We start from the raw sequence: 16,339 nt of genomic DNA on the forward strand, positions 1-16,339 counted from the left end.
AGAATGTGTTCTTATATTACAGGCAGTCGTGATATGTGCACTTGTGTGTAATGGAGGAAACGAGTACAAGCTCCCTCCCTACAACAAAGCACGGCTCGGACGAGAACACAAGCTGCCCAGGTCTCTGCCCTGCAATGAAGATTTGTATGAACGTGTAATGAATGAGGCTAACTGGCTGTTCTTGCGTAGTTAACACCCCTCTAAATAGATGACGCCGAAAAACTGTAACAATCACATGCATATCCTACCATACATCATTGTAACAATCAAAGCGATATGGAGGAAGTAGTTTGTAATGTGAACGATACGCAGAAATCAAAACCCACGATTGACAGGGCGTCCGAACACTGCATCCATTTTACTTGCTCGACGTTAACTTCATTTATTCCTGTTATGTGCTGCATACATCGTATAGCACAATAAAAACCAATCAATGGGATAAGAGGGAACCAATCCAATTCCGGACGGGATACAACTGAGCTATCCAAGGTCGACAGTAACCGGGGCGCTTCAAGAAGTAGCACCGTTAATACTACTTAAAGGTCGTTTATATCGATAACGTTACGAGCGTCTCCAGCGGTAGTTCAATATACACAATTGAGTGAACAGTGCAGTGCAGACGTATGTGTTTATTACAAAGCCAAGACCATTCTCGTGCATTAGAGTGAATAGGCCGAGCAGTGTATGAGTAGTACAGAAACCACAGTGCTCTCACGTTGTTGAAATTTGCTCTCTCACTACTGAAACGTGCAACCAATTTCAATAAGGTCGCCCGATTCCGGTTCTGCTTCAACCAAATACCCTGAACGGAATGATATAATCGTTTTAGAGAGAGCTGTGGCTGTACTCGTGTTGACGCGAACCAACCATCGCGAAGCTCTACACACCAGCCAATGCCACGTCAGTGGTTCAGCGGGGAAACATGCTGCGCAGCACACATCAAAACTCAATTTGAGCACCAACAGAACATGGGCAACAGAATGGAAAGCATGCAGAAAAGGTGGGTCATACAGAAGGCAGCCAACTGTCCAGTCATGACGCAGCACGAGTTAACTCAAGTGCAATGCCATCGAAAAGAATATGCGACCTGCAACATTGAAGGACCAGATTAAACGAGAGATTGAATATGAACCTGATCTCAAGGGGAACTTGCATCGTCTTTTCGATGTGGTGAAGCAAGAAGCCATTCACTACCAGTAGACATTCGACCTGTGTCAGCGAAGTTAAAGACGTGGCAGCTCCCACCGAGACAGTAAACCGAAGCAGACACAGCTGGACCCCGGCAAATTTGTTGCTCAAAGCAATTATTGGCGGTCAGCGTCAAAGCCCACACGATAGAAACGTGAAGGTGTACCCCCAGATAGATGTCTACACTATAGACACAGTGGCCACTGACTGGACGACTGCCCAAGTCGCACAGAGGCCCAGAAGAAAGATACAATGAAGGCATTTCTAGCCAATCAAAAACGCGACACGGAGATGCCTTCAGTGCAGCGAATGACGACTGCCAAAGCCGCTGGCGAGCTCGAAGTCACCTTCAACGACTTTGTGACGATGCCTTATTGCCTTGAAAATGGCACCACGTATAACGTCATCCCGCGGAGTGTCGTCATTGAGTTGCAGAAGAAGAATTTTTCCCGGGGAAGAGAACCTTGAAAGCTCTATGCATCGATGTTGACGAGTTTCTTGCAGGCCTGAGGTGTAGCTGACATTGATCCCTTTGATGACGATCGTGACTACAGGCCAATCACTGGACCAGATTTAGGTTCCATCAAGGCTCAACTCCGAGGAATGGTAGCTGAGGCAGTACGGAATAGATTTCCTTCTGAGAGAAGTTACAAACTGTGTGGAGTTGTGTCGAAGAGGGGCATTTGGCGACTTCAAATCGGTGACGACCCTGAGGTGAAGTGACCCGGGTCAAACTGCCAATGATGGGAAGAGATCGTGCCTGGACTGATTGGACCAGAAGGGTTGGGGTTACCGTCAGATATGTCCGGATGATGCCAGTACCTGACTTGGTACCAAGTGACAACGGTGGTACAGGTAATTTTATTCACCTGGTACCATGGTTTCGGTACAGCCGATCATCTGGACGCTTACGATCAGTTGAACACCTGCGATCATCCGGACACCCGCGATCATCCGAACTCACCTGATTAGATCGACATGGTACCGCCACGGTGGAACAGCTGGATCGGATGGATGCTGGTTATAATGGTCCCACCATTTCAATGCGGGATCAAGATATACTGATTGAAGTTTGGGTATGACGCGCAAACGGTGGACACGCAAGCGGGATGGGGATATTAATAGGGACCTTTAGGCCTCTTACCTATGTTTAATAGATTCTGATTTGCCTTGCAAGGCACAAGCGGCGTCTATACTTTCCGGGGAAGGAACTACATTGGCCTACCCGACGAAGGACTCACGACGCAGACCTGGATAGTTTGGCCAGGGGGCGATCACATACGCTCATCTCAACTCAAGATCCCGCCAAGAGGAGGCGGCAAGCAACGGAAAGGGCTATAGCAGCACACCCAAAGGACACCCCCACGTGATCGACTTGTCCCATGACCCGATCACCAACAACCGACGACCACGTCAAAAATACACACGTGGCCGTCACCCACCCATTCCCTAGAAGGAGCAGTCCAGCTCCACAGTTCCGCCTTGGTCACCCACTGACGCCTTCAGCGAACACCGAGAGAGCGTAACCCGCCCCTCCGTCGGGTACACAAGGTTCAGATCACGCCTGATCAACGGAGTACCCCCTCCGATAGTCGGTAGTCCGGGCGTTCCGCGCGCAAGTTGGATCACATCATCGATTTTGGTGATCCCGCTCCACCACAATCCACCATCTCATCTAGCACCATTCACCATACGTCCAAAGGATAGAACATAGCCATACAGGTGCAAGCCCCGGAAGTATGCCCCAGCTCAGCGTGAGTTTCTTCGTCGTTTCTACGACACGCTGATCAAGATCGGCTGGGCCTATAAAATTTGAGACATTCGGTGGGCATGTCCCGCACTTTCGGTTCGCAAACCTGGTAAGGAGAATGAACGGATACAAACTATCGATTTTCGACCGGTTAACGAGCTTACAGAGTCTCTGGCAGGTGGAATGATGAACAACGAAGCTCACCTTGAAGACGTGAGGGACAAAAGGATAAACAAGCAGCCGATTTCATGAAGAGCTTCTTCCAATTAGCTCTTGCTGCTGAAAGTCAAGAGTGCCAGTCATATATGACTGCTGATGGTGAGATCCTGACACCAACTCGTCTACAGCAAGGATGAATACTCCAAACACAAAAACTGGATATTCGATTGTATCCAGCTTAAAAGTGGCATCCATGTGAATCACAAATGTGTTTGAAGGTCGATCAGCGCTACGGATCATAGCTATAGTCAATCATAGACGGATCCTCATCTCTGCGCCCTCGCCAACAATTGGATTCCCGCTACTTTCAAGCACAAATCCAAATGCTTTATCATCATCAAGTGATCTGTTGAATCAATTGTCTCGGACCAAATCCACCAAATCGTCCACTAGATCTGTGTTCTTCAGATTGGCCGTCTTGTGGTAGTACACGAAATTTTGATTTTGTTTTCCAAGTCAGGCAGGGTAGCACTTGTCAGGGAAAATATATCGATCAAAGCGCTTTGAATGTTGGCCAGAATGTCGTTCAGGTCAATCAACCGCACGATCTCTTCTTTGATATCACAGGGTGGCGCGGAGACACCGAAGCATAAAGATGAACTCCAGTCGTGTATAAGGCATTCACAGCTGTTGTTTCGCATCGAAGCACCTTCAACTAGTATCCACACTTTGCACAACCCGCGTTAAATGTCGAAGAAGCGCACCGATACATTCTCGCGCATCTCGTGGCCGTCCATGTTGAGTCGGCACGGTTTGCATGAACACGACGTACTACGATACACCAACAACGTCCTCATAAAGTCAATATTTTAGTTTGCTGCAGTCTTGAACAGCATCTGGTAGGTCTCCTGTCAGTTATATCGAAAAGATATCGTCGATAGTTCGCTCTGCTAACTTGGAAATGCCTTGACATTAGGATTAGTTTCTTTTTGCGCCGTAATTATAGACTCCCTACATCAACCTCTTTCCCTGGTGCCCAGGTGGTTCTTCTCCTGTGCAGACATGAAGTGAATCGAGTTGACATTTCACTCTAGCGTCGAGGATCAAATGATACCAATCGATTATTCTTAGAATTGTTGAAATTTCATGTTTTTTGGGTCAACGATTACGGTTATCTCTTGTGTTGGCAAGAATAACACAATGACACGGGCAGTGCACAAGCGCGCACCATACGGTCATTACCCACCAAGGTGTTGTGAATACACACACCAATATTACCGTGGAGTGTGATGTACTTGAGATTTTATTTGAGCACGCACATGACTGCTTTTGCGTGGCCTAAGCGCGCACAACCGCAAGTTACTGTATTGCTGAGGCAAATTTATTCCTGTACTTCGAAGTAGATAGCATTGAACTGCTACGAAGGCTACTATATTTTAAATATATTATTTTAACAGTACTACCATTTACTAAGTACGGCTTATTAAGTACGCACTCTTCAATACGATGATGATGGAAGGAGGTCGCCGCAGCACGGGCGTCTCGGCGACGAACCTACACGTGTTAGACCGGCCCCTGAGCCGCGGCAAGAGCGAGGTGAGTGTACACTGCATATGCACCATGCAAATAGCAAAGATCGCGTTCTTTTCCCTCCCTGGTGCTGTTGAATCGGCTGTAAAGCATGCGAATCCAAGTGCCAAATGGAGAAAATCCTTTTACTCGCTTATTTCTCTCTCTATCGTGTTCTAAGAGCTGTAAACTGTTACACTTTACTGCAGGTGAGTCTCAGTGCCTTTTCTTTCCTCTTCTCCGAGATGGTGCAGTACTTCCAGGGTCGCGTGCAGAACATCTCGGATCTCGAGAACCGGTGCGTTCTCCGCCCTCCCAGAAGCTTTACACTGCAGTACTAACTAGACCTACTTTTTCTGCTGGCAGACTTGATGGGGCAGGTTTTGGAGTGGGGGTGCGTGTTGTGGAGCTGCTGTGTCATCGGGAGAAGTCCGGACGCCGCGAGACGAGGCTGCTGGCGATGCTGCAGTTCATCGTGTCCACCTGCTGGAAGGCGCTATTCGGCAAGGCTGCTGACGCGCTGGAACGCAGTACGGAAAACGAGTACGAGTACATGATCCACGAGTTGGAGCCGCTCACCAACAAGTTCGTGTCGGTGCCGCCCGATCTCGGACAGCTGGACTGCGCTGCGTACATTGCTGGAATCGTTCGTGGCATCCTGTGCAGCAGCGGCTATTTGGCGGAAGTCACGGCACACACAGTTGAAGTCCCCGGTGGCCAGAGAGACAAGACTGTGTTCTTGGTCAAGTTCGACGAGAGCGTTATTCGCAGGGAGCGAGTGTTGACATAGTTCTCTTGTGGAAAAAAGGGGGAGGATTGACGTGTGGTAGAACGTTAAATAGACCACGCGGTCTAACTTAGAATTGGGTTGGCAACGAACGTACTGACTGGGATGTGAGCTTGGCATGCGGCGTCGTCTAGTGGGACATGCGGATGTCGTCCATGGCACCGGTAGCAGCTTGGCCCCACGTAGCGTAATCGGCGCGTTCGCTGGCCTTATACTCGTCCACCAGGTTTTGCACCACCTCTCGCGCGCTATCGAATTCGTCCAGGTTTTCAGAGAACATTGGCTCCTTCCGGTAGTTCTCAATGAAAGCACCGTGCTTCTTGAGACGGTCGTACTGCAGCAGCAACTTGTGGAACAGCGCACCGATGCTCGTGTGGTTGGCCAGCATAAGACCGTTCACCTTGTGCGCCGTCTCCACGTACGGTGACTTGCGGGAAAGAGCCACTTGAATCGACGCAGGTCCCCACGGAATGAACCGCGCAAGCTTCCGTTCGCGGATACGCTGCAGGGACTTGTGCACTTGCGTCGGATCGACGTCTCCCTGGATGATGTTGAGAATGGAGATGTAGCATCCCGTTTTGGTCGACGTGCTCACCATAATATTCTTCGGCTGCAACAGACGCCGCATCACATCGAGCACCGTCGTCTTGCGCACCGCTGACACTTGAGTGTCAATGGTAAGCGGGGTGTACCCCGTCATCAAAAAGTGGCAGCGCGGGGTCGGGATCAACGACGCCACTAACCCAATCAGGTCGTTGTTCATGTACCCCGGATACCTCAAGGTCGTGGTGCTGGCCGCCATGACCGTGGAAACCAACGAGTTCAACTGCGAGACCGTGGGGTTCTCCACCCGCAGTCTCTCCACTGCAATCCGGTTCAACGCAGTGTTGTCCAGCACCACGACCGAGTCAGCATTCAACACGAGTCTCTTCATGGTGAGTAGGGAGTTGTACGGCTGCACCACCACGTCACTTTGGAAGTCCGACTGGTTGGGGAACACCGAGTACGTCTGGATGAGCTTCTTGGGGAAGTGGTCGTTGAGGTTCTCCAGTAGGTACGAGCCCATGCCGGAGCCTGTGCCGCCAGCAATAGAGTGGCATAGCACGAAGCCCTCGAGGCTATCGGAACCATCCGCTTCTCTGTCGATCATCTCCATCAATTGGTCGTGATGACTCTCTCCTTGGTGGTACCCCGACGCCCAGTTGTTGCCTGCACCGCCGCCCTCCTTGGACACGAAGAAGTTCTCGGGGTTGTATAAGTTCTTGAAGGTGGACGTGCTGATGCTGTTGATCACCCGCGGCTCCAAGTCCATGAGCAGCGCGCGGGGAATGTAGTGCTCATCGTCCGCCTGGTAGAAGAAAACGTCCTTGCGGTCGTGGCCCGACGTGGCGAAGTCCTGCACGATACCGTCCGGGGAGATGCCGTGCTCGGCGCACAGCTGCTTCCAGAACTCCATGCCGATCTGGTTGCCACATTGACCCGCCTGCAGGGTGATGATCTCGCGCGGCATGGTGCAAGAGGACTGGACGGGATGAAGGATATGCACTGTGTGGGAAGTTCCGTGAAATGTACGATTTGTATTGAGCTGGTGTGGACTACATTTGCTGAATTGTGGTGGTAGCCGTTCTGGTGGTGCGACCACCGCTTTGAACAATCATTCGCGCAGGTTGGCGGGTTGATGCGATCTGCAGGCGCTACTGCTGCTTGCCACGTAGTTCGCTGGCTCACCTTTTCCATGCTGTGGACTTTGCTGCAGTGATGGAGTCAGTTCCTTGCCATTTGCCAGGGCAAATCGCATTGATCTCCCCATGTACATGTAGCTATGCCGTTTCTTGCTTCTTGCCAATGCAATGGCCAGTTCACGGCCCGCAAATGATGCTCGCAGTCAACTCGCCAGCACTAACAGAGTTTACTCCGTCACCTCCATTGCACGCGCGTGGCGGCACACGCTTGCAGTGGCTCAAGCCATTCTCGTCCACTGGCCTTTTTCGGCTCGTCCGGTTGTCGTCCACAGCCGCTACTTTCTCTTGGCTTCACTATAGTCTCAATCCCCCGCCAAAGTCGATACAGCAGCAAGATCACCTCCGAAGCTCAGTTTTGAATCTGCGGAATTGATCCAAGCACCACCAACCTCCTGCGCCATGGCCGCTGTCCGCAACGCCGCCAAGAAGGCGCCCACCGCCATCGCCATGTTCAACATGGGCGGCCCGTCCACGCTGCCGGAGGTGCAGAGCTTCCTCACGAACCTCTTCACGGACCCGGAGCTCATCCCCATGGGCCCCGTGCAGCACGTCGTGGGTCCGTGGGTGGCCAAGCGCCGCACGCCCAGCATCGTGGACCAATACGCGCAGATCGGCGGCGGCTCCCCCATCCTCAAGTGGACCAACATCCAGGGCGAGAACCTGTGCAAAATCCTGGACGAGATCCGACCAGAGGCACGAGCAGCTACGGTAGCGTGATACTGCAGACATACTAACGGTTTGCTGCTGGTTTTGCTGCTACAGAGTGCACCGCACAAGCACTACGTGTTCTTCCGCTATGCCAATCCGTTGACGGAGCAATCGCTTATGCAGATGAAGGAGGATGGCGTCACGCGGGCTGTCGCCTTCTCGCAGTACCCGCAGTGGTCGTGCACCACGTCGGGCTCCAGCATGAACCATTTGTGGCGTGAGCTAGACCGGCTGGACATGAAGGAGAATTTCAAGTGGTCGCTCATTGACCGCTGGAACACGCACCCGGGATACATCTCGGCTGTGGCCAACCGCGTCAAGCTTGGACTGAAGCAGTACGCGCCCGAGGACAGGGACAAGGTCATCATCATGTTCTCGGCGCACTCAGTGCCCATGAAGACGGTGTACAAGGGCGACTCGTACGTGAACGAGATCGCCGCTACGGCGGAGCGTGTGATGAAGCACCTGGCTGGAAAGAACCCGCACATTCTGAGCTGGCAGTCCAAGGTCGGCTACTTGCCGTGGATGGGACCTAGCACCAGCGACGTGATCAAGCGCTACGGAGAACAGGGACACAAGTGCGTTTTTGGTCGACTACTGGTGTGTGACCTTGCTCGCAGCAGTATTCTCACTCCGTCGTTTTTTGCTTTTCTTCTAATCTACAGGCATGTGTTGGCTGTGCCCATCGCTTTCACGTCGGACCACATTGAAACGCTGTACGAGATCGATATTGAGTACGGCGAGGAGGCCAAGGATGCTGGTATCACGGTGAGTGCACACACCGGTTTAAACCCGAGAATGATGGCTCACTTTCATGCTCCTTATTCTCTGCTCACAGGACTTCAAGCGATGCCCGTCGCTGAACGACGAGCCCCTGCTGTTCAAGGCACAGGCCGATATTGTGAAGAGCCACCTGGACACAGATGAGCTGCACTCGACCGCGTACCCGCTAAACTGCGCAGGCTGCACGAACCCCATGTGCCGCAGCATCGTGAACCCTATCAAACCTTACAAGAAGCTTCTGTAATGGAAGCAACGCTAACGCTGTAGGCATTTTGTTTGCCATATACCCAAAGCCTGGCAATTGTGTCATAGACAAACTTGAGTCGCGTCGTGTCCATTCATTCAACTTTTGACGAAACTTGGTAACAAACCAGGGTATCTTCAACCAGATAACCGGAATGCTGTCGTCACGCGAACGACTGCAAGAGCGACAAGGGCAACACGCAGCACCCCGTCACGAGTACCTGCAGCAGTTGGTGGACGAGTTCCAGCGCTCGCCCGATCTGTTGCGGAAGGAGGAAGTAGTGGCAAACCTGGCCAACTTCGCCTACGACCCCGTCAATTACATGTCCTTATGTCGTCTACGCATTATGGACTTGTTTCTCGACATCCTAGACGCCGACCAAGAAGACAAAGACTCCAACAACGCCAAGGAGTCAAAGGAGGGTCCAACCAGAACGACACCACGGAAGTTTCAACTGGTGGAGTTTGCATTGGGAGGCATCTGCAATTGCATCCCAGACCCGCTACTGCAACAGCAGTTCATCGATGGTGACGGAGTGGAGATCCTAGCGCCCTATATTCTGCCCGAGAGCGATCAAACGTCGCCCGTCACCGCGTCGGAGCTCAACGTTGCGGTCTCCGCTTTGACCATTGCGTATTTCCTGCTGGACTCGAGTGCTTTCGCCGAAATCACTTCTCAGAGGTTCATGGCCAAGCTGCAGACCCTCCAGCGTCATCCGCACGCGCAGATCGCCAACACTTGCACCGCCTTCGTCACTCGCTACCAGGAACTCCTCGCGTCCGTTTGATCCACCTCCATCATCGTACTTAATTCTTTCAATACAAAACCCAAGTGAATCTTGCCGGCATTGGCGAAAAAGCGCGCAAGATGGTGTTCGACCTGGGGGAAGACGAGCTGCAGACGTTGCTGGAGATGCTCAAGTACCTTTTGCTGGGCACCAACGTGTTCCTATTCCTCACTGCGGCTTTGGTCTTCTTCACGTCTTCTGTGCCTGAAAAATCTGGCTCCTCGTCGACTCCGGCGCAGTTCAAGCGAGCGCTGATCGTCACGGCGCATCCGGACGACGAGAGCATGTTCTTCCTGCCACTGGTGCACTCGCTGCAGCAGCAACCAGAAGGCAGCAAAGATCTGTGGCAGACGCACTTGCTGTGTCTCTCTCGGGGCAATTTTGACGGACTGGGGGACGTCAGGGAGAAGGAGCTCACGGCTTGTGCCACGTACATCGGGCTCTCGACGGACCACGTCACAGTGCTGGAAGACCCCAAGCTCCAGGACGGAATGAAGATGCAATGGGATGTAGCGCACATTACTGCAATTGTGGCGGACTATGTGGAGAAGAACGATATTGATGCGGTTAGTGGAGAAGATACTTTTGGAGGCGAGAGAGATGACTGAGTGTTTTCCTGGTTGTAGGTTTTTACATTTGATGAATATGGAGTGTCGGGACATGCGAACCATGTTGCCACGCACTTTGGGGTGAAGCGAGCGGTGCAGGAGATTCAGGAGAAGTGCAGTGCTGCTGCAGGAGCTGATGACAAGGAGACGAAGGTTGTTCGTGGGTGGGCTTTGGAGAGCACCAACATCCTGCGCAAGTACGTGGGGTTGCTGGACACAGCGCTGTCCTACTGGCTGTCACGCCGCCAAGATGGCGAGAAGGATGAACGCCAATTCGTGTTCCTTGGCCATCCGCTGTGGAACTACAACGCGATGGCATTGCACCAGAGTCAGTTTGTCTGGTATCGCCGCCTATTCGTGGCCTTCTCGCGCTACACGTTCATCAACACCTTCCGTCCGCTGCTGTCCGTTGGCAACGCCGATCTCCCTGCTGAACAGAAGAAGATGCAGTAGATGGTTAAGACCAATTGGAACAGGTTGTTCTTGATCAACTTGATAGAATCTGTCTTCATTAGCAATTTAGATGTAGCCGTGTGCTTGAGCACCACACTCAGAAGCCGCGCCGGATATCAATCGTTGTCTTTCGTTTGAGTCGGTCTGTGGAGCAACAACAAGGTTAGTCTAATAGAAATAAACAAAGGGATCTACGTACTCATGACTGCAGCTGCTCGGCGTCGCACATCCGGTGGGTCCTGCAATAGTTCCTCGAGACTAGTCGCGACTCCGGCAAGAGAAACCGTGATCGTCTGTTCTTCCTGTCCATCCTGTCGCTTCGAGTTTGGTCCAACAACTTGACGCTGTTTGTGGAGTGTACACTGCCCACTCCCCAGTCTCGCCAGCGCCACGCGTACGTGTGTCCCGCACACCAGCACCAGCTGCACCTCTTCACTTAGAATGGCAGACACAAATCCATGAAAATCCTCCTCCGTCAACCGCGACATCAACACCACTGCATCCCCCACACAGAACGTCTCCCCCACTCCACTCCGTCCTTGACACACCAACTTCTGTTCGTCCTCACTCACGCCAACGTGCATCGTCGCCACAGCACCTTCCTCCTCCGCCATTCTCGCCGCTTCCTCCCGCTCCCGATTGCGCTGCAGCTTCTCGCACTCGTTCACCACGTCCTCCACGATCCGTTGCGGGGTCGGCAGCACTCCGCCCGACAAGTGTCTGAAGTTGAAGCTCTTCCTCGTCCGCCGCTGGGCGCGTTGCAGCTGCTTCTCCAGCATCTTCGCCTCCAGCCGTGCCTTCTTCTCTGCAACTTCCACTTCTCTTCTCTGCTTTATGTTGCTCGTCGGCGGCTTCTCCGTCAGTCTCTTCTGGACCCGCAGTCGACGTCGCCTCACTCGCTCCAGCAACTTGTGCTTAAGTTGCTCTCTGTCCGTCCTGAGCACGTCTTCGGCCTGCTGCAGCTCGAACTCCAAGAGAGTGCGCGCGTCTCGCCGCGAGAACTGGAGCTGCGCCTGCGCCGCCTGCAACTCGCGCTCGCGGTCCGCCTGGAACGGCTTGCAACGACGCACAAACTCCTCCAGTACACCATCACGCAGCTGCTCCTGCTGCTGCAGCACGCGGTCGATGCTCTCCTGGTAGATCTGGCGCTCCAGCTCCAGCAGCTCGCGCACGTTGAGCTCCGCCATGCCCTCTGATCCAATATTCTCTTATCTAAGTACTGTCTTGTCTAGTAACCTAGTATATTAGTCTCTATAACAAGTTTGACCTTCAGTACAGACTATTCAGCCAGTTCCGTTCTCATAATCGGAATCATGCGACTCCCCACCTTGTCGCTGCTTCTGGCAGCTCTGCTGGCGCGCGCCGAGGCCGCGTCCGTGACTGCGGGGGCGCCCGAGCATCTGGTGACCACCGGCGGTGAGTGTGTGCGGATTTTCCACTCGGGGGGCAGCGTGGGCTGCCGCGGCCTCTCGGACTCGGACATGGCACCGTTGTACCCCATCACCAGCTCCGACGAGCTCCAGAGTTTCGTGGAAGGCCAAGCACAGCAGCAGGATGCCAGCTCCAAGTACGTCCTGGTCATGGCTGAGTCGCTGCTAAGCTACGACGCCATCCAGGCCGGTCTCGACCGCATCGGGGGCCTCTTCGTGTTCCCGGAAGCGGGCGCCTCCAACGCGTCGTACGACGTCGTCACGCCCCAAGGAGACGGCACCGTGGACGGTGCATTAAACCCGTTCGCCAGCGACAAGACGAAGTGGAACCCGACCGGCACCGGCCTGTTGGCGGAATTGCTGCCGTTCCCCGTCGTGATGCTGGAGAACGCCACGACCGGTGCCGAGTTCACGAAACGCGCCCAGATCAACATGAAGGACGGAGCGGGGGCCACGTACAAAGCCTTCATGAACTATTACTTCGGACCGGAGAACATGAACTCGATCAAGTGTCTGAACTTCACCAACATTTACGGAAAGCGGAGTCCCAAGTGCGACCCCATTGGAGGGCAGAGCTCGTGGGCGATGAGGGGCAACCTCGAGTCGGAAGAGATCGTAATGGCTATGGCAGGCATGGACGCCACGTCGCTGTCGCATGTGTTGGCTCCAGGAGCCAACACGGGCGCGTCTGGGCTCGTGGCCCTTTTGGCGGCGGCACATGCTCTCAAGGGACTGCCAGACTCGGCATTCGACAAGAAGGTCGTGTTTGCAGCTTTCCAGGCCGAAAAGTTCGGCTTTGTGGGCTCGAGGAAGTTCCTGTCGGACTTGCAGACGTTCACTAAGAACCCGAAAGGAGCGTGCGCGTACCCTGTGGACGACTCGTCGTCCCCCATGGGCAAGAGCTTCTGCACCTATCCGATGCTTAGCACCACGGAGTTTGCTAACCTCAAGCTTGCGAACATTTCGTACGCTATTGCTGTTGACCAGGTGGGTATCCTACCGAAATCAGGAAACTTCACGGTCCACGTGAACCCCCACGCGAACGACTCAAGTGATCTTGTTGACGCCATTTTGAGCGCCCCATCAGCTGCTTCTGCTGTCGCCGAGGGTAGCACGGGTTCTCTGCCGCCCACGCCGCTGTCCTCTTTTGTGAACGATGCTGAGTACGGCCAGCGTGATCTTGTGAGCGCTGTGCTAGCTGGGTACGACGACAGCTACACTACCGAAGGAACGTACAACAGCCGTCACGATGAATTTACCGTGCTGGATGTGGACGCTGTTGTTCAGGCCGCCCAGGTGCTGGCAGAAAGCGTGTTTACCCTTGCTTCGAGCAATGCGACGAGTGCGCAGATGGATAAGATCGAGGTGGACACGTGGCTGGTCGAATCGATGCTTTCTTGCATCGCCACGGACTGGAGCTGCAACCTCATGAAGAATTACTCGCAGTATATGGTTACGACGCTAATCGAGTACCTGAGTCTGACCGACTCGGCGTGGCCATCGTACTCGGTACCCGCTACATTGTACCCGGGGCCGCTTGATGACGATCGCTCCATGCTTGTGTTGAAGTCGAGCGACAACTCGCTCTATTCGCTCCTCAATGACTCCTGGTCCGATGACAACTACGCTGTGCGCCTCTTTCCCAACGCGTATGAATTCTTCACGCGATCTTTCCTTGCATCCGCGATGGTTCCAAACGCTACTGCCGATGCTGCGGCCTCGTGTTCGCAAAGCCAAGGGTGCGATAACGGTGGGAAGGGTATGGAATGTGTCTACCCGGGTGTTTGCGCTAGCAAGAGCGCCTTCCATCACGAAGCCAGCTCGCCAGGAGTTAAGCGCACCACGACAGCACTACTGTACGAGGTGGTAAACTCGTCCATGCCCATTTGGACGGAACCACAGTGGGCTTCGGACATCGGTAGCTACTCGTTCCCAGACCCTGGTGCTTGGATTGGTTGGGTAACGCTCGCCATCGGATTGGTAGTGACAGGTGCTGGCGTCGGCGTGGCTTTCATGGTACTGGGAAGCGTGCAGAAGATGAAGCTGATCTAAGCTTACAGAAGCAGCGCTGCCTCAGTTGCGCAGTACATTCATGAATCACCAACGAATACACAAAACAAGCGAAAGTAAAAGAATTATTCGTACTTGCCGAGTGATAGGAAGGCTTTACTTGCACACGTGCACAATAACTTAAGTCTCCGACGTCTCAGCTGGCATGTCCTCTACAAAGTGGGAAGCTAACGGGTCTACAGACTACCGCACATGAACGGTACCTGTCTGAACGACGAACGAGTCCGATTGCCAATAGTTTGTAAGTTTCCTCTTAGCTGCTTGTTACTGTGAGGACATCCTTTCCATGTCTTCTCCGCCCTCGAGACCTTCTCCACCATCACCGTCTTCGCCGATATCATCATCATCATCGCCGCCGCGACCTCGTCCGATCGGAACGATGTCCGCGGTGCCGTAGCACGCACAATCACCTTCGCAGGCAAAGCAGGCCACGAAAATGATGCTCAGGAAGAGCAGGAAGAGCACCATATCTGTGTAAAAGAACACCATGCCTTGCATATACTCGTCTGGTGATAACCGCTCGTTCATGCACGATGCATCGTAGGCGAACCACATAATGAGGAGAAGCATGACTGCTAGTGATGCGCTGTACTGCAACGGAGACACCACGTCCATCATGTAGAAAAAGTAGATGAACAGTGAGGTGACAAAGCCGAGGAAGAAGGAGATCAAAAGCACCACTGGGTAGCTGATCAACGTAGGTTGGATTTCCGGGTCGAACGACCGTTTGATGATCGTCGTGCACAATAATGTAGTGACCCCCATCACTCCGAAGAGGAAGGTAAAGATGAAAATGCTCGCCTTCGTATTGAACAAGCAGTCAGACGCGGCGAAGAACACACTCTGCGTAACGGTATACCAAGCGAGCACCATGAAGTTGAGCGGAAAGCGGTACTTGACCAAGTACAGCCACAGCAACGCCAATACCATCATCACGAACGTGATGAAGACATAGTGCCAATTCGTGAAGGCATTTTCGAATGCACTCGCGACTGCCGGCACGTACGAGAAGAAAGCGATGAGTAAGACAACTGCGAATAGTTGAACCGTGAAGATCGAGAAAAGCTTGCGCCGGAATCCCTGTTGGATCACTACAGGCATGTGGATAACTGCAAAGGGATCATCCATCGGATTGGAGCCCGTTTGAAAGACCGAGAGCGAGATAATGGTTCGAGACTCCATGAAGTTGGCGTCGAACCGCTTCTTGACCACGTCAAAGAACTTCATGTCCGTTTCAGTTGCCTTGCCGGATGCTTTCTTATCTTCTAAATGCTTGATCAGAATCGAGCCTCGTCGGTAGTGTGCCTTGTGTTTTGCTGGATCCATCTCATCATCTTCGGATTGGAATAACCGCGTCACTCGCTTGAGCAGAGCACGCACTGATCCTTGATTTACTGGTGTGGATCCTTGAGTTCGCTCGGGGGAACTGATAGCGTTTGTCGGTAGGTTTTGATCACTCCTAGACGCAGGCGCCGGGTCTGCCCACGTATGGTCTCGCGAGCGACTCTCACGGCTGAGGGACCTTCCGCCTGCTTCCAAACTGCGCGGCACCGCACTCTCAGGCACGACTGTGTTCTCGGACATTTCCATCATCTTTTTAGTTGCAGTAGTGCCCCTCGCGGCTCGTGTGTTCGGCGTCTCGTACACGGGCGATTGAGTGGAAGGCTACTTTGGTGACTGTGGTTTCAGTAGACCTCGACGTCGAGCCACAGCCTGTATTTATAGGGCCCAACTCTGCATTGCATTGCCTGTCGTGTCGGCGTCTTATCGTTTGTCTGGTCGAGGAAGGCACAGCGCTATTCTCGACTCTCGTTATCGCCCCTGACCACCCGCCAGCGACACCGCCGCCGCGCATATTTGCGTTTAGATTTAAAGCTTTATTTGTTGCCGTGCAGAAAATGACATGGACGCGTAGCTGAAGCTGCACCACGCGCACAACAGCCAGTGCTGCAGAGCTGCAACGGAAAACTTCAACTATATGACCATCACTCCGGACAGGCGCCCTACTTCAGGTTTCAATTCTATCTGTGTAGCCCACCTTACTTTCGGTTTCATACAAAC

General features: G+C 53.2%; 8 protein-coding genes across 8 annotated transcripts; 5 read left to right on the forward strand and 3 right to left on the reverse strand.

Annotated features, from left to right (window-relative positions):
- Window positions 1–4,603: 4,603 nt before the first annotated feature.
- Window positions 4,604–5,456, forward strand: KRP23_10089 (Trafficking protein particle complex subunit 5; the record flags this gene model as incomplete). The annotated part of the gene is made up of 3 exons (XM_067895728.1): window positions 4,604–4,693; window positions 4,876–4,964; window positions 5,033–5,456. 3 exons carry the CDS (start codon window positions 4,604–4,606, stop codon window positions 5,454–5,456), a joined length of 603 nt encoding a protein of 200 aa, XP_067741919.1.
- A 127-nt stretch (window positions 5,457–5,583) lies between these two features.
- KRP23_10090 (Tubulin gamma chain) lies at window positions 5,584–6,963 on the reverse strand (the record flags this gene model as incomplete). Its single annotated transcript, XM_067895729.1, has 1 exon — window positions 5,584–6,963. The coding sequence occupies one exon, from the start codon at window positions 6,961–6,963 to the stop codon at window positions 5,584–5,586; it is 1,380 nt and encodes a 459-aa protein (XP_067741920.1).
- Window positions 6,964–7,594: 631 nt separating this feature from the next.
- Window positions 7,595–8,930, forward strand: KRP23_10091 (Ferrochelatase, mitochondrial; the record flags this gene model as incomplete). The annotated part of the gene is made up of 4 exons (XM_067895730.1): window positions 7,595–7,888; window positions 7,958–8,481; window positions 8,569–8,671; window positions 8,742–8,930. 4 exons carry the CDS (start codon window positions 7,595–7,597, stop codon window positions 8,928–8,930), a joined length of 1,110 nt encoding a protein of 369 aa, XP_067741921.1.
- Window positions 8,931–9,084: 154 nt separating this feature from the next.
- KRP23_10092 (Armadillo repeat-containing protein 7) lies at window positions 9,085–9,717 on the forward strand (the record flags this gene model as incomplete). The annotated part of the gene is made up of 1 exon (XM_067895731.1): window positions 9,085–9,717. One exon carries the CDS (start codon window positions 9,085–9,087, stop codon window positions 9,715–9,717), a length of 633 nt encoding a protein of 210 aa, XP_067741922.1.
- An 80-nt stretch (window positions 9,718–9,797) lies between these two features.
- On the forward strand, window positions 9,798–10,778 carry KRP23_10093 (putative N-acetylglucosaminyl-phosphatidylinositol de-N-acetylase; the record flags this gene model as incomplete). Its single annotated transcript, XM_067895732.1, has 2 exons — window positions 9,798–10,283; window positions 10,344–10,778. The coding sequence occupies 2 exons, from the start codon at window positions 9,798–9,800 to the stop codon at window positions 10,776–10,778; spliced, it is 921 nt and encodes a 306-aa protein (XP_067741923.1).
- A 97-nt stretch (window positions 10,779–10,875) lies between these two features.
- Window positions 10,876–11,965, reverse strand: KRP23_10094 (uncharacterized protein; the record flags this gene model as incomplete). The annotated part of the gene is made up of 2 exons (XM_067895733.1): window positions 10,876–10,922; window positions 10,978–11,965. 2 exons carry the CDS (start codon window positions 11,963–11,965, stop codon window positions 10,876–10,878), a joined length of 1,035 nt encoding a protein of 344 aa, XP_067741924.1.
- Window positions 11,966–12,091: 126 nt separating this feature from the next.
- Window positions 12,092–14,260, forward strand: KRP23_10095 (Nicastrin; the record flags this gene model as incomplete). Its single annotated transcript, XM_067895734.1, has 1 exon — window positions 12,092–14,260. One exon carries the CDS (start codon window positions 12,092–12,094, stop codon window positions 14,258–14,260), a length of 2,169 nt encoding a protein of 722 aa, XP_067741925.1.
- Window positions 14,261–14,542: 282 nt separating this feature from the next.
- KRP23_10096 (Protein lifeguard 3) lies at window positions 14,543–15,871 on the reverse strand (the record flags this gene model as incomplete). The annotated part of the gene is made up of 1 exon (XM_067895735.1): window positions 14,543–15,871. One exon carries the CDS (start codon window positions 15,869–15,871, stop codon window positions 14,543–14,545), a length of 1,329 nt encoding a protein of 442 aa, XP_067741926.1.
- Window positions 15,872–16,339: the final 468 nt, after the last annotated feature.

Source organism: Phytophthora ramorum, assembly GCF_020800215.1.
Source record: "Phytophthora ramorum isolate Pr-102 chromosome Unknown Phyram_PR-102_s0009, whole genome shotgun sequence".
Classification (NCBI taxonomy): domain Eukaryota; phylum Oomycota; class Peronosporomycetes; order Peronosporales; family Peronosporaceae; genus Phytophthora; species Phytophthora ramorum.